Consider the following 27,426-nt stretch of genomic DNA (forward strand, 5'->3'; position numbering starts at 1 on the left):
TGCCTGCTACAGCACAGGCATTGTCCCCAGCCGTAATGCTGCCAATAGCGGAAAGTATGGCTGTGGTGCCTACTGGACTCACGCACGCTCAGCAATTACCATGCTGGGGTGCAGCGCACTGATTCTACAGGTGACGCCATGGCGCACAAAAGTTGTGTTGGGCCACAGCCGCATCAAGTACATTGAGAAATGCAGCAATGCAGGGTTGCAGGATATGCTACTCTGGCTACACAGCAAGTGGAAAGTCCACACTTACTTTTGTTTATTCTTCCTCAAGAGCCCTCACTCCCAAGTTCCAAATGCGTTCTCGCAGCTTCCTTGCCTCCACTCTGTCATGAGCCAGCCCACAGCTACAATTATCCAAATGGGAGGCGTAGGCTCAGGCAGTGGCAGGGTGCAGCAGACTCAGGGAATAGAATTAAAGACATAGTTGTCAATTACTTCTTGGATTTGTGATCGGCGTGATGACATCATCACTAACGTGAACACATTCATGCCTGCCTGGACAGGTGTATGCTGGCCTGTCTATGAACATTTACCAGCTACTCACCATGCAATGTAGTGAAATTTTACTTCTCCGAATGGTACCCTGGGTGGGCCATAGACCCAAGGACACATTGGGAGACTGCGCCCTGATTAATTTCAGAGACCCACGGACAGTGTGCCAAGTATGCTAGTACATTCAGCCTAGACCCGTGTCACCTATACAGGCCCTCCCCTTGTCATATTTCTATCCCCCTGTCCCTTCGTGCACTAGGATGGGCAGTGATTCTGTTTGGAACTTGGTAGGGTCTTCACTAGCGGTAGGTTCTACCCAGGCAAGGCCTAGAGAACGCACAGTACCTGTGGCTGTTCACCTACACAACATATTCAGTTGTCTAGACTCAGTGGATTGACTGAATGTGGCCAAGTTGTATACTAACCCTGGGGGTACAAGTGGGACAGTTCCCGAGGTAGAGCAGGGAGATGGGGACGAAGCAGGGGGTAAAGTAGGAATAAAAACAATGATGAAATAGGGGTTGGGAGCGGTGCAAGATGTGTGGTGCACAAACTGATTTCAGTCGCTCCAAGCAGATGCCTACCCCATAAGGAATCTCTAGCTTACCCTATTGGGGATGGTAATCCAATTCCAACCGCATCAGGTAATGTAGGTCTACCTGAGGAGGCAAACATGGAGCAACCCAAGGGAAGGGATATAGGAACAAAGGAAGAGACAATAACATTTCTATCCTGGAATGTGGCAGGACTGTCTAATAAACTGACCTGTCCAGAATGGGGCCCTTTTGTGGATGAAAATGATGTGTGCCTCTTCCAAGAGACCTGGGCTTGTACGGAGCATCTTGGGGTAGACTTTGCCTCTTTCTATGTCCCGGCAGTTTGGGGAGGGAGAGGTTGTCCGTCAGGTGGACTTGAAATTTGGGTTGGATCCCATTTGGGCTGCAATGCTAAGGCAATAAACACCTTCTCTAAAGACATCCAATGTGTGGTCCTTGTTTGGCCCAATGCCTATAAATTAGCATTGATCAACGTATATTCACGCCCTGTCAGTATAGCCAAAGAGACTAGCACCATTGAGGACTTATCCTCCTTTATCTCAACAATCCCGAGTGATACACATATATTGGTGGGGGGTGACTTGAATTGCCATTTTGAGCCCATAGAGGGCCTTAATGAAGGAGCCCTGATGGCTGAGGACGAGCACTGGTCAAATCCTCTGACTCGGGCTCCGTCCCCCAGGGCATGGTCCCCATTAGCCATACAGGTCATGGCACTAACCATCACCCACTCCCTAGGTGCATGCAATAGCCGTACTCCCTCGGATATTCCAGCCAAATGTACAATTAATAAACCGGGACAAACGTACCATCTTGATTACGTTTTGCTGGAAACTAGGCTTTGGCCAAAGGTAATAGATTTCACTGTACTGACAAAAATGGACAGCGATCACAACGCCCTAATTCTAGAATTGGGCCTGCCTAAGATTGGCAGGAGCGGTGTTCTACCCCAGGGGGACATTGCTAATGATCTTACCCTGTCTAACAACAGGCGTGGAGTTAGATGGTCCAAACTCATGGAACATCCAAAACAAATAGCAAAACTGTATAACTTGGCAATTCCCTCTCTGATAGAGATTGCAGCATTAGTTAACCAACCAATCCCCCCCAGATTTTCTAACACAATTGGAGGTTCTCCACGTGGGCCTACTTTCTAATTTGGCAGAGGTATTGAACCCTAGGGTGTCCAAGAAGGGAACCAGGGCCCCTCGCTGCTCCTGGTATAACTCAGCGTGTAGGAAGGCCAAGTCAGAGCTATTACTGGCCCTCAAAGATAATAACAGAACCACATTAAAAGATAGGAGGTCCTATTACAAATGGATAATCAAGTGCGCGAAGGAAGAGTGGGACCATGAAAAGTGGTCAAGTCTATCTTCTGCACTAGATGCCAAAGATTTTCAGAAATTCTGGTCTATAATCAACACTGGGTCCGGTGAACCGAAAACTGCTATAGAACGTAATATAGCAGCAGAAGTATGGGAATGCCATTTTCAGGCTCTGTATTCCAGCGAGCCCAGTCCCGACGATTTTGGTAATCTAACAACTTACACCTTACACACCACCCAACAAGAAGAGAGTGAGGTCATAGTGGCCGAAGTATGTGCTGCCATTAACAGACTTGCCACCAGTAAAGCACCAGGCCTGGACAAACTCCTGGGCGATCTCTTTAAGCACGAGCCTAAAATTTGGGGTCCATATCTCCAGATCATTTCAGTGCAATTTTGAGTGGTAAGGCTGTCCCTAGCACTTGGCTGGGAGCAGAGATAGTCCCTGTCTTCAAGAAGGGCTCACCTCTGCTCCCCTCCAACTATAGACCCATAAGCCTCATTGATTTCCCCCAGAAGATCTTTGCAAGACGCATCCTGGATCGGATACAGGACTGGATGGAGGAGTTTGCAATACTTAGCCCCTATCAGGCAGGGTTTAGGAAGAATACCTCCACCATGGACCAAATCTTCTGGCTAGTTCTACTGTACTGGAAGACGGTGCGAATAGAGGGTGGCAGCCTCTATATGGTATTCGTTGACCTTCACTCTGCCTTTTATCTTGTCCCCAGGGGTAAACTTTGGAGTGTCCTTCTTGAGTTGGGCATCCCCACTCATCTCCTTTCTGTCCTTATGAGGCTACACGAGGCTAACTTTACCCAAGTTAGATGCGGGCAGAGCGGTGCATTGCCATCTAGATTCCCCGTTGACCGAGGGGTAAGTCAGGGCTGTGTGCTCGCACCGACCCTGTTTTGCCTCTGTCAACAGGGTAATCGCGCACCTAAACGAAGTCCAGAACAATGATGCGCCCAAGCTAGCGGGCAATAGGGTTCCTGCTATCATGTTCGCCGACGATACTCTTTTGCTCTCTAAATCTCCAATGGGCATCCAGCGAACATTGGATGGTTTCGTAGAATTCTGTATTGCCAGGGGATTGGAGATCAATTCGCTTAAAACAAAATTTATGATCTTCAATCCGCCTAGAACCACAAGACCCAATCCAGTTCTAGGCACAACGAGACTTGAAAGGGTAAGCACTTTCGATTATCTGGGTGTCACCATCAATGAGAGCTTGTCGTGGGGCCCCTAGCAAACTAAATCCCAACTTAAACTGGCCAACTTTAAGGTGGAATCCTCAGACTATCCAATATGTCCTCGATTAAACCAGTTGGACCCCCGTTGGAGGTTTATAAATCTCAAGCTAGGGGTGCTGCTATGTATGGGGGCGAACTATGGGGACATTGCAATAGGTCTAAAATCACCAGGGTCGAGAATAAATTTTTAAGGCAGCTGTTAGCACTCCCTCCTAGTGCCCCACTTCTCCCGCTAAGGCTTGATCTGGGGATTAGGCCAATTGATGAGGAGTTAGCTTCAAAACCACTTAGGTACTGGCGTCCGCTCTGGGTAACACCAAAGCTGATAAATTATAGACAGGAGCTAAAAGAAATTCTTTCCTGTACAAGCATTTGGAAAATCCCCTGGCTCACTTTCATAAAGAACTCATTTAAAAGGCTAGGAGTTCCGGTCCTATGGGCTGACCCTGAGAGGGGCTGTAGAGAGATTTTGCGTACTATCCTTGCGAATGTATCTCGTGTTGATAACCTTAATGTGGCACTGTGCAATTCCAAAATTGGCTCTATAACTGCCTCTTTCCTTATGATTAAAGACTCCTATCATTTCGAGCGATTTTTAGATGACATATATCCAGTTTTAGCCAGAAAAATGTATGTACAATGGAGGCATGGAGTTTTACCTTTACGAGCCTTTACTAGCAACTGGTCAACTACTGCACTGAAAAAATGCCCTGCTTGTGATACTGAATCTGAGTTGCATGTTTTTTTTTCTGTCCTGCGTACTACAAATCCAGGAAGTATTGGCTCGTTACTCTGTGGAAAAATCTCGGTTTTCGGTAATGTGCACAGGCACTTGAGTACTAAAGACTGACACAACGGGCCCTATTGTATTTGCTGCTTCACAATTTCTGGCAGCCATGTGGCGTTTGCGCTCAATTTTAATTACCCGTGTTTAAGTCTGGCATGCCAGTTAAGTGATATATCGCTGTTTTCATTAATGTCTTTTAGAGAGCTATTTATTGTTCAGATCCTAATGAAATTTGAGAATTACTTGCTAAGATTAACTGATAATCCCATCTATCTGGATCATTGTTACATGTTTTTACTGTGCTTTTATGGTATTTTACAGAAATAAAGATTTTATGATGATGATATAAAGGTTATCTGCCTTAAAGAGACAGGTCTGCCAGGGAGCTTTAGTGAGACATGTTCACCAGTGTCATGTGGGGCCACCGGCTGATACACGGGTATCACATTCAGTGCTTGAAATGGAAAACTAGAAGTGCAGGTACTCTGTAGCAGAGTACCGGCTCGTTTCTGAGAAGTGCCAGTACTCTCCTATTAAAAGCATTACAGCGCACTTGAGAAGTGCCGGTACTCTCCAATTAAAAGTTTTAAGTCTCATTTGACAAGTGCAGGTACTCTCCCTCTAAAAATAAAAAAGTGCAGGTACTCCGTACCGGCCCATTTAACCCCTCCCCTGCTGGTGACGGAACCGCTCCATCATCAGCTGCTGTGGCACTGTGCTGATGACGGAGCGGTTCCGTCATGGCCCGCCCGACGCTCCTGCGCCGTGCGTATTCCGTGCCTGCGCTGAGCGTTCTATTGAGCGGGCGGGGCCATGACGGAACCGCTCCGTCATAAGCACAGTGCAACCGACGCTGGTGACGGAGTGGTTCCGTCACCAGCATGCGCCCGCCGCATTTCCGCCCCGCCCCCTTAGCACTGCAGTGAAGGGGTTAAGGCCCACATGCATCAAGGGTTTTTGGAGTCGCAAACGGTGCGATTCCTTAAAATCGGCCGTTTGCGATTCCAAAATCCATTTTTGGAATGCATCATACATTTTCAGAAATCGCAACATTTTTGCGATTTCAAAAAATGCGATTGCTTTCAAGAAATCGCAAATTTGCGATTTCTTAAAAGCAATGCATGATTAGTTTTAAAATGTATTTATTTATTTATTTGTGGGTTTATATAGCGCTTGAATCACTCCGCCAGGAGTATCTCTGCGCTTTTGACCGGTAAATCAACAAACATACAGAGGAGAAGGAATTTTAGATTTCATTTTTGAATAAGATAGTTTTTAATTGTTTGCGGAAAGTTAGGTGCTCTTTGCATTGTCTTAGAGCCAGGGGTAATTTGTTCCACAGTTTAGGGCCCATAGTAGACAGAGCTCTACCTCCCTGTCTGGCTCTTTTGACATGGGGGACCACCAGGAGGAGATTGTTGCTTGATCTAAGGGATCGTGTTGGAACATAGGGAACAAATCTCCGTTCAAGATAGATGGGTCCCTGTCCATTCAAGCACTTGTGGATCAGGCAGCATATCTTACATTTTGCCCTTTGTCTGACTGGGAGCCAGTGCAATTGTTCAAGGAGGGGTTTGGAGGCAGTTCTCGGGGGGGGGGGGCATTCAGAACAAGGCGAGCTGCCGTGTTCTGAATGACCTGCAGTTTGTCTAGCACTCCTTCGTTGGCAGATAATAGCAGACCGTTGCAATAATCTATCCGACTCAGGATAAGTGCTTGAACAAGAGTTTTTCTTACTGAGTTAGGTAAGAGTGGAAAGATTTTGCGGAGCAGGCCAATGGTGTGGAAACATATCCCTGAAATATAGCTGGTATGCTGTTTTAGTGACAGGTCGTGGTTGAGCCGAATACCCAAGTTCTTCACGACCTGTTTAGGTTCAGGGACTGCTCCTAGCTCTGATGGCCACCATTCAGGAGTCCAGAGTATTTTAGCTTCCCCAAATAACATGATCTCCGTTTTGCTGACATTACATTGGAGATAGTTGTTAGCCATCCAATTCGCCACTTCTTTCATGCCAGACGAGAAAGAGTTCCTAACCTCAGCGGAAAGGGTTTTGAAGGGGAACAGGAGCTGTGTATCATCTGCGTAAGATATGGGGACAAAGCTGTATCTACGCAACACTCCTGCCAGGGGTGCCACATAGATATTAAAGAGCGTGGGGCTCAGACATGAGCCCTGTGGCACCCCCTTAGAGATCTCAGTTTCCGCTGAGCGATATGCACCCATGGTGACTCTCTGGGTGCGATCGGCTAGGAAACTCTTTAACCATTCAAGGGCTTTGTTCTTAAGGCCAGCGCTCGACAACCGTTGAGTCAGAATGGAATGAGACACGGTGACGAACGCTGCCGATAGATCTAGTAGAACCAAGATGACTGAGAGGCCCTTGTCTTGGTAGGCGTGGAGATCATCAGTAACAGACAGCAAGGTAGATTCTGTACTGTATTTGGGGCGGAATCCTGATTGGGATTCATCCAAGGCTGGTACCTGTTCAATATGTCTGGACAGGTGATGATTGACATGTTTTTCTATAACTTTCCCCAGGAAAGGTAGCAGAGAGATGGGTCTTAAGTTTGTCAGGTCAGACCATGGTAAGGCGGTGTTTTTCCTTATGGGTCTGACAAGAGCTCGCTTCCATTCCTTGGGGACAGTACCTGAGGTGAGTGAAAGATTTATTAAATCTGTGATCATTGGACTTAGTTGCTCATCCAATGTGGGCATTAGCCTAGCAGGGATGGCATCCTCTGGACTTCCACTTTTAATCCGTTTTATGAGGTTAGAGGTTTCTTGAAGTGAGATAAGGGGAAAGCTGTCCAGGGATTGTGAGTCCGATATGAAATCTGTGGGATTAGGGAGGGGTGTCATATTAGTCGATACAGCCTGATTTGTACATAATATCTTATCATAAATGTTATCGATTTTATTAGTGAAGAAACAGGAAATTTCGTCACACAGCTGTTGAGATGACATGTCAGGAGCTTCACATTCTGTCGGTTTAGAAAATGTCTGCAGTATTTGGAAGAGAACTCTAGGGGAGTTTCCAGCCTCTTGTATTTGGGTAGCAATGTGTGCTTTCCGTGCACAACGTATTGCTTTGTGGTAGGAAGATAGCGTGCTCCAGTATTTTTCCTTATCCTCTGGGAGATGGGATGTTCTCCATCTTTTTTCTAATTTCCTGGCTCCTTGTTTGAGAGTTCTTAGGTGATCAGAGAACCAGACTTCTTGCTTTTTAGCTGGCCTGGAATTGAAGAGCTTTAATGGGGCAGTTTCATCTATAGTTTTCCTAGTTTCACCTTCGAATTTCTCGAGAGCTGTTTCAATATCATCTAAAGGCCATAGGGCAGGAAAGTTAAAATTTTCTTTAAAAGTAGATTTAGTGACTTTATGCCACTGTCTACGAATGCAAGGTATGGTGCTGGGATGTGTGAAATTGGGTGCCTGAGCAGGGGTAGTAAATTCCACGATGAAGTGGTCAGTCCAACTCACCTGAGTAGCAGGCGGGCATGAGATCGTTTGAACGTTGGAAAAAATTAGATCTAAAGTATGACCAGCTTGATGGGCAGGTCCATTATTCTTCAGTGTCAAACCTAAGGCTGATAGGTCTGTTATTAATGATTGAGCGTCATTGCAGTCCAATTTCTCACAGTGGACATTAAAATCTCCAACTAATGTGAATTCACAATCATCATTAATATGTGGAGCAAGTAATTCGACTAGGTTATTAGTGAATTTCTTGTAAGGGCCAGGTGGCCTGTAGACTAAGGCACATTTATAATTTTCCTTAAGGGATGACTGTATTTTAAAAATCAGAATTTCGATGTCAGGGGAACTAAATTCCTCTAAAATCGTAGCTCTTAATTCATCTTAATACACCACAGCAATTCCTCCGCCAGTTTTTAGAGGGCGGTCCAGTCTCAATATTTTGTAGTTACATGGGATAGCAAGAGTTATGGCCGGAGTGCAATGAGGTTTGAGCCATGTTTCTGTGAGAAAACACAGCTCAGGTTGATTGGAAGAGATCATATCCCAAACCTCCGCCGTGTGTTTTGAGAGGGACCTAATGTTACATAGGATGTTTTTCCTTCCTAGTGGGACGGTGTCTAAGACTTGAGCTGGCGTGGGCACCGTTGAGTTGTAACAGTGTATATGGTGGGGCACTGTCTGAGCCGTAGAAAATTGGGTGTAACAAAGACGACATGAGAAAGGGCCCTCAGCCTCTAAATGGGCAGTGCATTTTGTGCCTAGTGGGGAAGGAACATTTAGGCTTCGCAGTTCCTTAGAGGAGTATGTAACTTTCACTTTCACCGAGGAGAGGGTATGCGAAGGAGCATCAGGACCCGCCATAGCCCCTGGCCCGTTCTGGCGCGGACGGGCAGGTCTTTGGCTTGTCTTCGGCGCGTCTGAAGGCGCCCCCCTGCGCGCAACCGCTGCGCGCTTATTCCGACGAGTGGCTAAATAGCCCCTGTTGCACCAAGGCTAGAGGGCTAACTTCTCGAGTCTACAGCGGGAAGCAGGAAGTGTGTTGCTCAGGCTCGTACCTGTCCCGCCCTCCGCTCAACGGTATTGGATACCGAGTCGGACCGGGGCATGATTTGAGTACCTACAAGTATCTGCTCATTTAAAGCACTTGGCTGAACAGCCACGCAAAATAATTATTATACACTGTCAAGGAACGTTTTACTGTCACAGCCATGAACTTGAGAGGTCAGGCGGAAGGTGTGACACAGGGCAGAACATGACGATGTACTGACCGGGTGGCTCTTGGCGGAGCGTCGCACTACCGAAGTCACCGAGATGTTACCCTACTATGGGTACGGATTTGCTCATAGAATTAATCATATGCACACGCATGAGTAGAATTTACCAACTAGTCTCAAATCCGGGCAGTGGTTCGCTCACAGGAGCTGGCTGTTCCCGCAATTGCAGCCTCTCTTGCACAAATGGCTGTACACTTACCTTCCTCCTCGTTCCTCGACGAATTCGCAATTAGGGTGTCAAATTTACCGAGTGGTTGAACCACTCGGTAAATTTGCAAAAAGTGTTAAAAACGCAGCAAATGCATTTTTTAAACATTCATGTTACGGACACACATGTCCTTAGGACGTGTGTGTGCAACATGATGCGAAAACAACATTTCATGGGTGCAGGGGGGGTTCATTTGAACCCCCTTCACCACCCTTGAAATGCAATCAGGATTTGCGATTTTCAAAGTGCGAATTCGCAATTCCCATTGATCCCTATTGGCCTTTCGGCCCATAGGATCAATGTGAATTGCGAATTCGCACTTTGAAAATCGCATAATATTTGCGATTTGGTAGAAATTGCGATTTCTACCGAATCGCAAATAATTTGCGAAAATATTCATGCATCCCGTTTTGCGAATTCTAAAATGCGAATCGCTATTTTTCGCACTTTAGAACTCGCAAAATCCCGGGATGATGCATGTGGGCCTAAAGCTCTGATCACATTCAAAACAAAAACAATCTTCTGTTACACGTATCCACCTTCGCAAGCCTCTCCAGGATATGGTGCCACCTAGTGGTGACCATCAGTACCTGTGCAGCAGGAACGTATCACTAAAGCAGGCGCAGGAGTGTCAGCTCGGCAGGGCCAGGGGCAAACCGCGCCTGGAAGCTACCCTTTGGAAGAACCACCCGTGAAGGAGAACAGCTGGCTGGGTCAGAGAGATCTGAGGAGAGGATGAAAGATAAAAGAGAGGGACAGTGTGTGAGGATGGGCAAGAGCTGGGCCAGGACAGGAGCAAAGACAGCAGGAGGGCAAGCGTGTGCCAATCTCCAACAAACTAACTGCCTTTGATGTCACAACAACTCTAGTGCTTGGACCCTGGATCTGGAGACACCGGTACAGCATAGCCCAGCTCCGGGAAAGCTTTCGTGAAGCTGGTACTGGGGAACTGCTTCGGCATCCTCTCCTTGAGCAGCACGTATGCAGCCAGTTCAGATACAAACACCTTGAAGTTTGATGTTTCATTCGACCAGCTAATCTTGATTCACAGTCTTAAGAATTGAGGTGAGTGAATGTGGCAAAATAACAAGCACTTTCTGGTTTGTGTAACCAGTTCCGGTTTACCCAGTAGGCAAAGTAGGCACCGGCCTATGGGCCCCACTCCTTTTAGGGGCCCGCAACAACAGATCAAAATAATATTGATTTGACCTTGAAAGATATTTACAATCAATCTTTCTTAAATATTGTTTACAAAAGATAGAAAAAATTAACCAACTCAAAGAAAAGAAAACTTTACATTAAAAACTCCATAGAGAAAATACTCTATTAAAGTAATGTACCCATAAACAACTTATAGTACATAAACCAGAGATATCAGATTCACATAACAGTTTGCCTCTTAAAAGCTCATTTTTTGGCAGCTGTCAGTTTGTAAAAACAATCCGGTGCATTGGGTGTTAGGAGATAAGTTGCCCCTGAAATTTCGACGGCCTAGGGGCCGCCACAGGGTTTAATCTGGCGCTGCGTGTACCTCTGCCCAGACTCTGTCCACCCTCAGCCATGCCGAAACATTGCTTCGCTACGTGTGGGCCAGGAGCAGACCCCATGCACAGCTCATCTGGACATTTCCACGGCTGCTAGTGTCCGGAATCTATCTCACTTCCGGAGTTTTCCTTGAGTGGCTCACTGAGCTGCCATTCCTGGGGAGGGGTGGATGTGAAACTACCAGTCCCTGGATGGCATTGCTGCTCTGCCTGGCCAGTCGGGACCTGGCCTTGTGAGTCTTTCTTCAGCCTGGCTGAGCTCTGATCACCATTCCCATGTGCTGACAACAGTAAAATGGAGAGAAAGTCATATTTAGGCACACAAGCTGAATAGACCTGGTTTGTACATGAATGCCAGTCGTATCTTTGAACAATTGTGCACCACACACGTCCGTACTACAGAAATGCACAGCTATCCGGCTCTGCTGTACCTTTATACAATGCACAAAGGAAAGTCCAGGGTCCACTGTCTTGCCCCTGTGCACACTGGTGGCTCTATCTGGGAAACCTAACTGGGTTGTAGCTCCAAGTACACCCCGCTCAATTCAGTCTGTGCACCCCCGGTACTCTCTGACCCTGGTCCAGTGTTCCTACTCAACACAGTGTCTAAAGAAGTAGCAATATCACACCAAGAGTCGGGGGACACTCATACAGCAGAAAATACCCAAATTAATTAATCCAGTTTTGGGCGGGCCCAAGATTTTCCACAGGGCCATTTTGAAAAAACAAACATCAGCTACGGGGGTAGGGCTGGCGTTGGATGACAGCCATTTGTGTTTCCCAATGCTTGTTTTGTGTAGTCATTGCCTTACTAAAACTGTGAGCTTGGAGAACTTCCGTATATATATATATATATATATATATATATATATATATATATATATATATATATATATATATATTGTAATGTTATTGACTTGCATCAAGAAAGTTATTTGTTCTGTTATGTTTACAATGAGATGTTTAAAAGTAACTATGAATCCCCAGCATTTATTAATTTTGATAGTTGCAATTTGTGATTTAAAGGAAAGGCGGCCCATGATGTAAATCAGCCGTTTTGAGATTTTATGTCTCTTAAAGGGGTTGTTAAATGTAACAATTTCCCTCAAAGCAGTTCAGAGGAATAATATTGGCATTTGATGCATTAAGATACTTATATTTATTAACTGTTTTAATTTGTCACATGTATGTGACATGGAATTTACTGCGTAGGGAATTTCTTTTATGTTTATGATGTCACATTGTATTTATTTGTTAAACAAAATGGTGCTTATTGGATTGATAAAGGACAGCCGAAACGCATCTGTCTTTTGAAACTTGGGGTCCGGAGTGGCCTGCTCCAATAAAGCAGGTTGAATTCTCTCCTGTTTTCCAGTGCTGGCTCTTCACGTGATCATTTAAATGGAGGATCCCTGGTTGACTGACTTGAACACCTTGATTGGAGGGAGATACCTAGAAATGAGGGACATACTGTACCAGAAACGTAGACTTGCAGAATGGCAGCTAAGCTCTCACTCCTACCCTTTTTCGCTTTTCCCTTTTAGAGTGTACAGTTTGCAAGTGATCCATCCTCAGCTTCTGGAGATCCCCCACAGAGAACGCAGTCAGTGAGCTACCCAGCTGCACCACCAATGGGTATTCCCCCGCCAGCTGCACCCACCGGGGACACGCCCTTCGCCCCCAGCCAAGAGCAGGTAAGACTTGGGATCTTTAAACCTCTGGGTTTTTTTTGTGGGCAAGTGCATAAGGAAACACGCGCTGGCAAAGCCAATAGGTCTGGCATATGCTGCAAGCCTTTTGGTTTGGCCAATGTTTGTTTTGTCATGGTTTTTGCAAAACTGTTGGTGGGGAAGATGCCGTATCCTCATCAATCGAAAAATTTAAATAAACTGTAGCTGAAATAAAAAATGCGTTTTAGTCTCAAACAGCACACTTTTCATAGTAATTCATGACGCTGAAGGGAACTACTTTCTGTGCGGATGTGCTCTGTGTGACAGGCCAGAATGCCATTTCTCTCATTGAAGTTAGCCAGTGGCTGAAGTGGACTGACTCACTGCTCCAGGCAGTATGCTGTAGTGGGCGGAAGAAAAATGTGAACGATGCAATAAAAAACAAATGGCCGAAGAGGGCAGGCTGAAAGCCTGTATAAGTATATTATACATATTATTTTGATAAAATCAGTAGACCAGGATAGTGCCAGACCCAAAAACACGCCTTCCCTAAAGCCCCTTTCTTTGGCACTGCCACAGCTGTCTTGATCTGGAAAAACTGATGTGCATTTCAGATAGCTCAATATTATTTTTTTTATAATGGGCAATATATGGAGAATGAATCTAGCTGAAAAGGGCATCAGGGTGCTTGACTTCGAACAAGAAATATGATATTACTTGTTCTGGTTATCTGGTTACAGAAGCATGGAGGGATGTAAGGAAATGGCTGTTTTTTTTTTTGCATGATCACTCCCAAAGTGTTGTACTGATGCTACTGGTTTTTCGACTGAGAGCGCACTGAGGCCTTCTAACCAGAACTCAATCCCAATGTTCTAACTCCTTACAAAGTATATTTGAATTGGCTACCTCCAATGGGCATAAGCTGACTTAATTATAAGTCCCTAGTAGATGGTACAAAGGGTACCCAGTAAGACAGAGTATCCTCTCCTGGGCTTCAGCACTCGTCGTGCCATCTGTGTCAGACAAAGTACAAAATGTCTCCCAGCCTTTCACTGCAGCCTGGAAGAGCCGTTTTAAGTTGCTAGTTTGACATTGCCATTTAAACCTACTTATTAAGTAGGACATATGCTTTTAATCTGTCCTGACAATGACACTTCCAAATTGTCGTTTTGCTGTAGAAAAGTTAGTAGCCCCATTAGCTAACGCAGATTACCAACTGACCCCTCAGCCAAGCTAAATTATGAATGCAACTACTAAAATGGGAACTTCAAGTTTTCAAATTAATCGTGGCATGAAACCCAACTTGATGCCCAAGTCAAATTTAATATCACTTCTAAGGAAAGTTAACTTTTAGTAAGTTGCCCCTCTGTAGCCCAGTTTGTCCAGTTGCCTCATACGGTTGATGACCACCAGACAGATTTCTGCCCACCTGGGTAGGAGTGTGAATGACCTCAAGGCTTAGAAACAATGGTAGCCTGCTACAGAAGGAGGTGTTACCTCTCCCTTGCAGGATGACACTAAGGGTGTTGGCCCGGAAGGCGAGCTTCAAAGGTGAAGTTGCCTTTGATGGGCAAATGGCAAACACACTCTTGAGGGGTTGTCAATTTGTTCTGGTAGACAGACTGGCGGCGGGAACAGAGAGGGGAGACCAGTGGCCAAACCAGTTTTCCTGTGGGCGTGTAGCTCACAGGTAGCCAGCCACACCTCTAGGGTGGGCTACCAAGCTTCTAACATCCAAGGAAGGGTTCAGACATCTTGGGAGTGGGCATTGCTAGATGCCAAACATAGCTGGAAGTTATCACAGGGCAGGATAGATCCTAGTAGCCCATTGGTTAGTGAAAACAATATCTCTCCAGGTTACTTTCTGGGCATAAATATGGCACCCTGAACCTCAGATCTCTACAGATTTGGAGAAAGGACCAAAGAAGGACTCCCCTGCTGGGTCCTGGACCTGGCAAAGAGAGGCTGCGCCATCTGCTGAACTACATCTGCTGTATCTGGGCTAGTGAAGAAAGGGCTGTACCTGTGGCTCCTGGCTTTAGGAAAAGTCGCGACCAAAGAAGTAACTTCAACGATCAGTCGGGTGACCCCTGGAAATAGCACTGGGGTCAAAGCTAAAGTGGTGTAACTCAGTAAGTCAGTAGCCACTCTGTAGAATCGGGCTGACTGCCCCAAGAGACTGATCCCCTATGGCAAAAAGTTGCATCAGATTCTGTCAGACCCATGAGTGTCATCTGAGTCTAGATTTGTCAACCATGAGGGACACTAGCCTCCACCAAAGGATACAGCTGGACCCACTGTGACCCTAGACCGGTAGCCCAACAGCTGGAACTCTATTATCTATAAGTAGACTTCGAGGAACCCGACCTCTGTGGCCAAAGTCGCCCAACCTGACCGAAGAGTAAACACAAGGACACCCCCCTCGACCGCACAGCACCCAGAGAATCTGAGCCTCCTCCTTCTCCTGCATTCTTGGCATCATGATCACTCCATTAAAGTATATGGCGGTTGTGGTGTAAAGTTCAGAACAGGACTGGAGAAAGCTTTGGTGACCAGGTAACTGTCCAAATACTCCTTAGTGATCCCTCTGACCTTCTCCTTGAATTTGTGGTTGTCCTAGTCAGGCCAGAGTAGCCAAACACAAGTCTTTCACACTTTTCAAAAGTTTCAAAACTTTAGAGTTACCAACGGTTGTTTGCAGTTCTGACTAAAAGATCTGAGATTTACATTTTCTTTAAAAATCTAGATCTGTGGGACCCTCTGGTGGGTTTTGCTCTTTCAAAATTCATAAAAATATCATCTATTTCTATAATTTGGTGTTGGATTTCTTTTGTGTTGTGTGACTCTCTTATTTCAGTTTTTTGTTGCTTCTAAATGCTTTACACTATTTCTTTTCTTTAAGCCTTGCTGCTTGAGGCCACAGCTTCCCGGAGTTGGGCTAAAGGTTTTGCAAACAAGCCTGACTGGCCCTAAGACATTTTTTATGAGTGGATTTCATTGTAAGGTCACACAACCTTACCATATAATATACAGAAATCCTCACAATGGGCATGTACCTAATTTTAGGTGTAGTAATGTGAGGAAAGGTTGATGTACATATTTAGAGAAACAGCGGAAACCGTTTCTGGTACCTTGCCAAAGTGCACTTAATCCCCAAAATAACTGCATCTTCCCAACTATAAATCGGTTCCTTTGCTTAGACTAATTGTCAAGGAGCATTTGAGGATCTTTTCACATTTGGCTGTGGAACATAGTTAACCACACAAAATGTGATGGGTGGACTGCTTACACTAAGTCTAACCACTGTCAATCGATTGGATAGCATTCAAGCCCATTGTTCTTTTGCCGACCATGCCACCTCCGTTTGGACTCTGCCTTGTGCCAATCAGTTTTGACACTGCTCCAGTAGGAACAGTCCAGCCCGAACTGCCAGGCTGGGTCCTTGATGAATCAGAGTACATTCAGCCTAAGACCTGATTCAGCCTAGTTGGTGCTCATAAGTTGGGTGTAGCTTGGTTCCATGGTACAGTGAGCATGGGGTACTTGTCTGGACATACCCATGCTACTTAGGGCGGTACATCAAAGACACAAAAGGTGATGGGAGAAATGCTTGCCAGAAGTCTAACCACTGACAATTGCTCAGGGTAGCATTCCAACCCATCGTTCTTTCATTGAAAATGGTGGCGCTACCTAGATTGTTGTACTACTTCAGAACGCTACCCATTTGGATACCGAGCTCTATCTTCAAGGCATTAAAATCTTTGATTGTAGGATTCCTATGGGGCTCTGGTAGACGAAGAGTGGCCCAAGCGACATTGATACAACCAAAAGTGGAGGGCGGGTTAGCGGTCCCCGATTTCGAGCTTTACTATTTGGCAGCCCAATTACAAGTACTGACACAGGCAGTAGCAAAAAAATTTAGGGGCCCTGAGATCTTAAGAGGTAAGGGGATTCCGCGGCACGTGTTATCCTTTATAGTTATGCAACAAAAGCTAGATCTTAGAGACCTTTCCCTGGAGGAAAAGACATTAAGACTATGTTGGAACCGCTCTCAGCGTAGGGCGGGAGTGTTACATCCCTATGCGCCTGAGATCCCGCTGGGAATGGTTACAGCATAAGCACATGGGGGAGACTGGACACCTCTATTAGACCGGGAACAGGCGGGGATTCAGGTGCTTGGGGACTTTTATGAGGACGGGGAGTTACTACCTTACCAAGCATTGCAGGAGGGGTACGACCTGCCTAGAGGAGGATTCTTACTGCATGCTGCGCTGGTTTGGGCACTGCGGACACACTGGAAGGAGAGGCTCACAGAGCCCACAACAACAATGGCATGCCAATACGTGGTGATGGCGGCCAAGACCTTCAAGGCGGCCACGTGCCTGTATTCTAGAATGCTGACCGAAGGGCTGGCACCACTGGACACACTGAAGTTAAAGTGGGAAGCGGGCATCGGGAAACCTATACTGGAGACAGCATGGGGACAAATAATACGCAGGGCATGGAAAAGCACGAGAAATGCGACGTTCCAATTAGTGCATTTCTTTATACTACATAGGGCATACTTAACTCCAGGTAATATCAGGAAGTATTTTAAGGCAGAGGACGCAGCATGCCCTTGGTGTGCGAGCGAAGGGGTAGAGTTGGAACATATGCTATGGGGGTGCCCTAAGCTGAAGGTATACTGGGAAGACGTAGGAGACGTGTTGAACGTGGTCACGGAGCGACAGATAATATTTGATATCGCAACCTGCATACTGCACTGGTTCCCGCACACATCCAAGACTAAGGTGACAAGCAAATTCGTAGATATGGGATTAATATCAGCTAAGAGGGAAATCACGAGGCACTGGAAAGCAAAAGATGGCCCTAATAACAAGAGATGGAGGGCTGAGTTCCTGAAATGGGCGAGTAGTGAGAGCACCATTAGATATCAGCAAGCACGACGTCTGAACAACGAAAAGGCACTAGAGACGGTACACGCATGGGAGGCAATAGTACAATCCTTAGCTGATCATTATGCAGAGGGTAAACAGGTGGAGGGAATTGAGCAGGGAGCAGTCCCCTTACAAGGATAATATGCATCACTTTCAATGGTAGCCACATCAGGCCTTGAGTCTGGCAGATTGTGCAGATTGTTTGTAGTAACACACACTGGTGGGAGGGGGGGAGAGGGACGATCGGGGCTGGGGACAGTTTTCGCAGGAGAGTTATAGATCACAGTACAGAGATGTATAACATGGTTGGATGTGAACAGCTTAAGTGCCATTGGGCTGAATTGATAAGTTATTGGATGACCCTTGGGTACTGAGCTGGGCAGGAATATGTGAAGGGTTAAAAAAAAATCATTGTGTACAGTGATGCAAGGGTAAACAGCACACTGCATTGAAGCAGAACACCTCGGGTATAGACCTAGCAATATAGGAGAACGAAATCGGTAATGTTCAAAAGTAAACTAATTTGGAGCCTCATCGAAAAGTTACTGTGCTTATAGACATTCGATTACTGTGTAGAGAGAATCGCAATGCCTCAAAGATTCGCACACAAACAGCTACACCAGTAATAGGTAGTGAACAACGATTTCAATAGAAAAGAAGCGGGCTTCAGCCCTTTCCGGTTGGTGTAGTATGAGCAGCAGAACTAATAGGAAAATAGTGGTGGTGTTTTAGTCCGACAAATTGAACTGGCTATTCGTAGTTGCCTAAAGCAAAGCTATGAGCAATTGAAATCACTTAAATTAGTCTGCATTGCAAGGCATCCCACTGTGCAGAGGAAAAAAACTTGTGTGGTCATGAGCAAGAGTAGAAATTACTTTCCAGTTGTTGAGTAATCCCGTTTTGGAATGTCTGAAGTGCTCACTTGCTTCTTCCACAAGAGTGCTTAGCTCAAGAAATGAGTATAAGAAGCTGCAATCACAGATTGTTGTGAACATCTTGGAGGAGCTCCATACTCATGCGGCGACCTTGCCCCCCCCGGTGCACACACTAAAAAGGTATGAGCAGCAGCAATAGGGGGGGGGTGTGCAGTAGAGTCTGTCTGGCCTCACTGGGGATTAACTATGCATTATGTAAATGAGCTGCAAGGTAGGATAAAGGCGACTTCTGAAAGTAGGATGTACACATGGCTCAGCATCGAAGCCCAATCGGAAAGCCACAATACAGTGGACCAAAGAAAAATGAGTGCGCTCAGTTTGCGGAAACAAGTGCCCCTTTAAGTGTTTCTAATAACCTTTACATTAATGGCATTAAAAACAAACCTAGAAAGCGACCACAATTCAAAACACGGTCCAAGTACAGCATAGTATTGTAGACTCCAGTAAAGAGAAACAAACAAGATGAGCCACCAAAGCACTATGTGGGCGAGTGATCAGGCCAATCTATAAGTAAGCTTTTCTAAGGAAGGTATGAGGATGCTTGGCTTCTTGATCAGCCACGGCGTCCGCCAGCCGAACGCTCAAAGCAAGTATATGGTAAACAAACTCGAGAGCGGTAAATCTAAGTCCTTCGCGGATTGTAGTCTGCAGCACATTTATACGTGCAGTACATAAGTAACAGGCTATTCTACATCTGACACAAATGGCATTGCCCGCTTTTCCTAAACAAGGCTTACGCTGCAGTTTCTGCTTCTGTGTGATCCGGCGCGTTTTCCCCAGCCTCCGCCGACTGCCCCCGAATCTGTAGCTTCCGGACAGGATCACGGGTCCGGGCCGTACTTCGTCTGCTCTCTGCCACAGTGCCAGCGTGTGGTCTCAGTGGGCTCCCTGGGAGCAGTCCCCGTCTTCAGGGCTCAATGGTCGTGGCTGCTGGTATCGGGTGCACGATGACCAGTGTACCGGCCCAAGTCTACACTCGTGTGTGGCACGCACGATTACGTGGAGGCATTCTTGCTTTAGCGTGCACATGGGCTGTCCAGGCGCCCTCGCAAAAGTGAACTGATAGTCAATACAATCTGTGTTAATTAATAACAACTAGAAGGTTAAAAGAGGACTCTAGCAATGGAATCTGATTGCCTTTTACATTCTTGAAGGTAGTCTCCTGCCCTGGTGCAGTCTTGTAAAGCTCATAGGCGACCCGGCCTCATCTACTGAACCACGACAATGGTAAGTGTTGCTGTGAATCTTCTCAGCATATAATGGGCCGCAATATAATGATATTTTAAATTAATTGTTATTTCTTTTCCCTTGGCAAAACACCATACAACAGTACCCGGCTGGGTTCACTGTAAGTGCATTTATTCTTGTTTTCACGCTTGGTGGTCACCCCTCGAGTTAGTATCCTGTTCACGTGCAATTCAAACGTCTAGGTAACAAGCCTACTTGCCTCCCAATAATCTCCAATTATTAAAAATCTTCGCTAAAAGTAGTGTTCCTATACTATTTTTATTATTTTTTTCACCCCCTATTCACAGAGTCCCACATTGCCTAGTCCTGACGAGACCCATTATACTGCTTGGGTCGAAACGCCGTCGACGCCCCCAGAAAACGAACCCTATGAACAGTGCCTATGATTCTTGATAGCCATTGTTATAAACTATTGTCTTTATTATTAATTGCTGGTCGTTTTCTTGTACTATTATTCCTTTTAGAAACCTTATATGTCACTCCTGTTCTTATTAGTTTTGTATAATTGTTGTACCTCCTTGGTTTTCACATTACACTTTGGGTCACTTTGCACTTAATTTTGTAACACTACAAATATTTACTGATTGTTGAAAAAGAATGAAAAAATGAAACAAAGAAACATAAAATTCAATGATGATATGAAATCTTCTGTGTAGAGTCGTTTCTCTGTCGGATACCCTCCTTTAACCCTCTAATTGTTATTAATTAACACAGATTGTATTGACTAGAAGTCATACATTTATTGTGCCACTGGAACCATTGTTTTCCGATATACAGTACTGACCCTGGTTCGTTAGTGGGTAGGGTTCCCTTGTCTTCCTTGTGACTCGCAAAAGTGAAAGCATGGCGGAGCGTGAGAGGAGACAGGCGTGTTCACAGCACGCATGATTACGGGGAGGCATTCTTGCTTTAGCATGCACATGAGCTGTCCAGGCGCCCTTGCGAAAGTGAAAGCGTGGCGGCGCGCGAGAGGAGACGGGCGCGTTCACAGCCCATGTCTCCTAAAGCGCGCGGTCACAGCCATTGTCTGCAATGGGTTTGGTAAGTTTGTTCACCTCTCCTGTTCCACTTCGCGAGCTACCCGGCGACAATAAGTCTTGCTACGCGTGCAGCGCATGTGCTGCATCGGTAGCGAGACCTAAAAATTGATGGACAGAATGCAGAACAATGTCATGCATTCACCCTATTACAGAGATCTGGGCCTAAATCCATTGTTGTTTTGCTCCCAATGCCATTCTAGTTTGAACCCAGCCATGTGCATATAAGTCTAGACCCTGCTCCCTGTGGGAACAGTCCAGCCCAAACTGCCAGGCCAGGTCCTCCCTGGACTGGAAATATTCATCCTAGGACTGGTTTTGGGGTTTCACCCCTTATCAGCCAGGCTAACTTGACTCTAAAGGCAGGTAAGAGACAGCAAAAATATCTGATTTGCTAAACCAAGTAAGCCAATAGCAATCCGGAACAGACCCAAACCCTGCTCTGTGTTATATTGTGCAAAAAGGTTTTCAACAACAGACAGATGAAGGTGTCTATAGGGACTCCAAAACAACAGTAGAGGAAGTGTAGAGGTAATGATAGAATCACCCTCCTAACTGATCTGTATAAACAACTAGATTCTATCAATGTGTACAGGTGAATAAATGTAATACTAGTGATGATGGTCTAAAATGTGAGACGCGGCCCTTTCTTGTGATGACAAGATGAGGGCACTATGTGCTTTTAAAATACCCCTCACACACTAAGAACCCCTTAGTGTCATGCTTCATCATGGGGTCTTCCCGTCCCTCTACGGGGCGGGGCGTGCTACGACCTACGAGCTACGTGGGAGCACTAGTTGGTGTGACGATAGGCTATGTGTGGGGCAGTGAAGGTGATATCATTGATATCAGTGAGGTGTAGGGACCTATATATGTGACTGCAAAAAATTAAAAATTCCCTGGCTAGTAGAAAAAAAATGAAATTTATTAAGTTCTCTGGCTGGGAACGTTAAAAAAGGGGGGGTTTGTGGGTAGAGCAAGTTGCTTACTGCCTGGTCAACATGTTTCGTAAGTAGTCTCCTACTACTTACTCATCAGGACCTCTGATGGTCCCTAAAGAGAGAATACACTCAATTTCAAATTCTAAAATACATATGCCTATAGTCCTATAACTAAGTGGCAAAAATTGGCTACCTAGTTAAGCTTCCGGGCTTGAGTGGGCCCTAAGCGAAGCGTGGAAAAATCTGACCTGATGTGGTCTTGATAAGACACTTCTAGCGTGCCTCATGAGCTGGCAAGCGAAGGGTGTTCCCTGCGGTGTAATTACTGCTTCATGGAGCAATGCCTTAATCCTACCCTTGTGCCGCTAGCGGCACAAGGGTAGGATGATGAGTTTAGCTGCTGCATTCGGTCAGCAGAGAAAAAAGATGAATACTTTTTGTGCTAGCGGCACAAGGGTAGGATTAAGGCATTGCTCCATGAAGCGTTAATTACACCGCAGGGAACACCCTTTGCTTGCCAGCTCATGAGGCACGCTAGAAGTGTCTTATCAAGACCACATCAGGTCAGATTTTTCCACGCTTCCCTTAGGGCCCACTCAAGCCCGGAAGCTTAACTAGGTAGCCGATTTTTGCTACTTAGTTATAGGACTATAGGCATATATTCTTTAGAATTTGAATTGAGTCTATTTTCTCTGTAGGGAACATCAGAGGTCCTGATGAGTAAGTAGTAGGGGACTACTTACGAAACATGTTGACCAGGTAGTAAGCAACTTGCTCTACCCACAACCCCCCCCTTTTTTAACGTTCCCAGCCAGAGAACTTAATCAATTTCAATTTTTCTACTAGCCAGGGAATTTTAAATTTTTTGCATTCACATATATAGGTCCCTACACCTCACTGATATCACCTTCACTGCACCACACATAGCCTATCGTCACACCAACTAGTGCTCCCACGTAGCTCGTAGGTCATAGCACGCCCCGCCCGTAGAGGGACGGGAAGACCCCCATGATGAAGCATGACACTAAGGGGTTCTTAGTGTGTGAGGGGTATTTTAAAAGCACATAGTGCCCTCATCTTGTCATCACAAGAAAGGGCCGCGTCTCACATTTTAGTCCATCATCACTAGTATTAAATGTATTCACCTGTACACATTGATAGAATCCTGTTGTTTATACGGTGTCTATAGGGAACCATAATGATGGTGTAAAAAATTAATTTTTCTGTAATGCAAGTTTTCAACCTTTGCTTAATAGTTACTTTCTGATAGATAATTCAAACTGCAGATTCCGCACCTTTTGAATAGTTGCCAGGCGTCAGACTGGATCTGGAAAATCTTCTGCAGTACCCCTTAGTAGGTGGCATTGTGTGGCTCTGCACATGCGTCAGTCTGCTCCGGAATGGACATGTAGAGATGCATTTAAGCGCCACCCAGACCTGATGACATCACTTCCTTTATTTCGAAACCACTAGATCCAGATCCAGAACAACCCCTTGTCCCTTTGAGACAGTTTCACCTTACAAAAAATTCTAAACACAGTGTGCTAGGGAAAATGTCACCCCATAGCAAATGTCTGTGACACATCACCATTGGGTTTGCATGTGGACTCCAGGGCTAGAACACTACTCCAAGGCCTACAACAACTGTTTTTTGATGAATCCCTAGACCATATGGGAACACGAAACCAAACTCTAAAATGTTAAACACCAGAAAACTCCACGCCATAACTGGCTGAGGTTGAAGGTCCTGGGCCCAGTACTGCTCCCAAGGCAATTCATGTAGCCAGTCATTGTCTCATGTGAAGTTTTTGGATAAGTCAAAGAAGGAACATAGAAAGTCCAAGTGGGACTCTTCTACTTTCCCCCACTCTCAAACTCCAGAGAAGGTGTGAGGGTGTTAACGTTCTTGGTCATGCTCCAAAAGCCATTCCTCTTCAGAATTGATTCCTACTCTTGTTCCGTGGCAGTCTTATTTCCTTGGTACATTGGTGATGCCTTAGCAAACCCAGCCTTTTCATGAAGCCATGGTGCCTCTATTTGGTTTGTTACTGGCTCCCTCTGGCACTCCTGTCATCGCTAAGAAACCGCATGTACCTCCATCTGGAGCTCTGCCGGCGGGTCTGCCCTCAGTGCCAGTGGGACCCTCCACTGGCTCTGTTCCGGCTTTAGTGCCGACACTGATCCTGTCGCCAGCACACACCACATCATGGACAATCTTTGTCGACGCCAGACGATGAAGTGCAACCCATTATTCTCTCCAACTCCAAGCTGTCACTGCTTCACCCTTGAACCAGACCGTGTGATGTTCTAGCTAACCTTTGAGTGTCCGATCAGACTCCGATACACTGCCTTTGCCTCATGGAAGCTGCAGGAAAGTGCCCCTTTTTGACATGCCCCCCCCCCCCACTTTTTGCCTGGTATTTGGTTGCTGTTGACTGGAAGTGCACTGGACCACTGCATCCCTGCTAACCAGGTCACCAGTGTCAGATTTCGTTCCAAAACTGTACAATTGTTCCCCCCAATTGGCAATACCTTTAGCAACCTCTATTAGTCCCTAGCAAATGGTACCCTGGCACATATGGCCTGAGAGGCTTAAAAAGGTCCCATAGGGCTGCAGCACAAATTGTGCCACCCTGAGAGATCCCTCACCAAACACATGCAAGACTAACCAATGCAGGCCGCGTGCTTTGATTTAAAAAAAAATCTTTTTATTATTTTAAAGTACATACAAAACAAAACAAAGGGGCCAATATAAATAAAGGCAATCCACATTCCGAGTTAAGATAAGACTGGACAATCATGCAATAAGTAATAAAGCATATAAACCCCCGTCAGCTTTGATGCTATCATGCCCAGCCCATCAATCAACCACAATCGTGCCTGAATACAGGTTCATAATTCTTAAACAACACCCCATCGTTGGGCCCGCACATTAACCATCAACTCCCATCCCCCCACCCCTGCCGCTGGTGCTGTTGTTTAAAATATAAGTGTTGCGAAATTACTAGTAATGTGTGTTATGTACCAATGGGTCATCGTACGCTCTATAGTAGGATTCTCTACAACCTCCTATGTTGCGGGAGCCTCTCACTGTGCTAGTCCCTCTCAATCCGAATGGAGCCACTCACGCTTGTCCCACCCCCACCGAGGACACTGAACTCGTATCTTCCTCCCTGTCTAGTATCCAGAGAACCGCCACCAGGGCCCCCCATGCACGTTCCGCTTCCAGCGCTTTATCATTATGGGACCTATGCGCCTGCTGGATTCTGATGGAGCTCTCACTCCCCACCCATTGGAGTATCGCTGCCTTCCACCTAACAAAGCTGGGGCCAGCCGCTGCCTTCCAATGTGACGTTATTTCCCTCTTGGTGAGAATGAGGCCTAAATCCACAAATTTACTAGTTATCTTATTTTTACTAGTGTGCGGGAACCAGTGCAGTAGGCACGTCCCCTTGTTCGTATCAATCTGCTGTCCTGTCACCTCACAGAGCGCCCCGGTCACCTCCTCCCAGTACGTGCCTAGCCCGGGGCAATCCCAGAGCATGTGGTTGAGGTCCGCTCCCTCAGCTCGACATCGGGGGCATATCGCCGTTTCGATTCGAAATATCGATTAATTTTAGCAGGTGTGAGGTATGCCCTATGTAACACAAAGAAATGGATCAACTGGAACCTAGCATTCCTAGTACCCTTCCACGCCCTTCGAACGATCTGTGACCAGGCCGTCTCCGGGATGTCCCTCCCCAGGTCCTCCGCCCATTGCTCCCTCAATCTTTGTAGCGGGGTAAGCCCATCCCTAACATCCGTTTATAGAGGCAGGTAATGTAAGCCCATCCCTAACATCAGTTTATAGAGGCAGGTAAAGGCTTTGTACGTGCCTGCTGCAATCACCACATATTGACATACTCCGCTCAGCGGGGGTTCAGAAAGACCAGCACCCCAATATTTTTGGAGAGCGGCACTCAAGGCTGCGTGCATCAGAAAGTGGCCTCGCGGAAGGCCAAAGGATTCTTGCAGCGCACTGTAGGGCAGCAGTGCTCAGTCTGCGTACAAGTCACCCACCATCTGCAGGCCCAGTTCCTCCCACTCCGCCAGACCAGACCGATCACCCCCATGCGGCAGAGCTGTGCACATGCCTAGTGGTATCTCGGGTGCATAAGGCCTCAGCACTCCAATTCAGCTATGGAACCGTTTCCAACAGTATCGAAGGGTATTCTCCGCCATGGATAAATCAGAAATCCTCCGTCTCTGCTGCAGTATCACAAACGACAACACATGTCGTGGTACATTTGGCGCAGTCTCCCTCTCCGGGCCTCTGAACTTCCAACGCTATCGCCTGAGTGAGGATCTGGAACTGCGCAGCTAGATAGTACAACTCGAAGTCTGGAGTAGCCAGGCCTCCCTCCTCCCTAGGCTGCGTGCTTTGATGCAGACAAAGTGAAAACACAATATAACACACATCCCTGTGTACAATGTCCCCTAACACTGCATGTAGTTTTTGTAAGTTAGCCCTACAGCAGGCCTTACAGCCCTAAGGCAGGGTGCCTTATATTACATGTGAGGACATATCTGCATGAGCAGATAAGCCCCTGTGCTGGGCAGTTCCATTACTGCCAATGCAAGTGATCAGGAAAGCCATTTAAAAACATGTGCTGTACACTGGTGAAAAGAGTTCCCCAGTTACCTGAGGGCTTAACTGAGAATAGGGATATTTGGTATCAAACATATTGTATTAATAAACCCACAATGATTCCAGTGTTGGATATATTAATACATGCACCCAGAGGGCACCTTAGAGGTGCCCCTAAAAACCCACCAGCCACTAATGTGTTGACTGACTGGTTTTTACCAGCCTGCCACCAGAGGCGAGTTCTGACCCCCAAGGGCGAGGGCCTTTGCTTTCATGAGGTCAGAAAAAAATCCTGCTCAGGAAGAGGGGGTTCACTTCCCCTCTCACAGGAGAACCTGCTGATTAGCACTCCATGGCAGGGTAGCTTCAAAGAAGCCACTGCCCTTGAAATTGGAGTCTGGCTCCCCTCACATGAGAGGAAGTCGGCCTTTTCTGTCCAGAGCTCCTTGGCACCTGGACCGACGTGGAAATGAGCTAGTAAGGTAGGTGCGCCATCCCCTAGGCTAGTACCACTTCTAAGTTGGCCTAACCTGGAGGGGGCACAGCTTTTAAGAGTTGGCCAGTATGGTAATGGTAATGGCAAACTTAGGAACTTTGGAAAAGGGTTATGCCCCCATTCTGCAGGAAGTGCTCATATAGAGGGCATAGTGACCCCAGGGGTGTTGGTCGCCCATTGGCTACTACCATACACTCACCTAACACCCCTAAATTCACTATTTAAGTAAGCCCCTGGAACCAGAAAATCATATCCTGTCAACCTGAATGTAGAAGACGGATGTAAAGAGTCGCAAAGAGCAAGAACAGAAGACACAACAACTGACTTGGCGCCATCCATGTCGGCCTGCCAGCTGACTTCGACAGTTCCACCAAAAGATGACTTGTCTTGCAGCTGCTGTGTTTCCAAAGCCTGTGAGACCTGCCAGCAGTTCAGCCAGGAACCAAGAACTCCAATGAAGCCACAGAGCTGCTTCCCTGCATGCTGCAGAGACATGAGAGGACTCCAAGATCACTAAGACCTGATGCCTAAGGACATCACTGCATCCGTCGCTTCACGCCCGAGTTGAAGTGGGCCAGTGGGGCCAGAGTTGTACCCCAGCCCTCAAGA

At 46.4% G+C, this 27,426-nt stretch overlaps 1 protein-coding gene across 3 annotated transcripts in view; it reads left to right on the plus strand.

Annotated features, from left to right (window-relative positions):
- Positions 1-27,426, plus strand: part of TOM1 (target of myb1 membrane trafficking protein) — a 352,338-nt gene that overhangs the window by 128,531 nt on the left and 196,381 nt on the right. For all 3 annotated transcript variants that reach the window (XM_086962935.1, XM_086962922.1, XM_086962928.1), the window contains exon 6: positions 12,471-12,620. In XM_086962935.1, the coding sequence (XP_086819061.1) occupies positions 12,471-12,620 (150 nt within the window). The remainder of the gene's footprint in view (positions 1-12,470; positions 12,621-27,426) is intronic.

This window comes from Lissotriton vulgaris, chromosome 1_1 (assembly GCF_964263255.1).
Source record: "Lissotriton vulgaris chromosome 1_1, aLisVul1.2, whole genome shotgun sequence".
NCBI lineage: Eukaryota > Metazoa > Chordata > Amphibia > Caudata > Salamandridae > Lissotriton > Lissotriton vulgaris.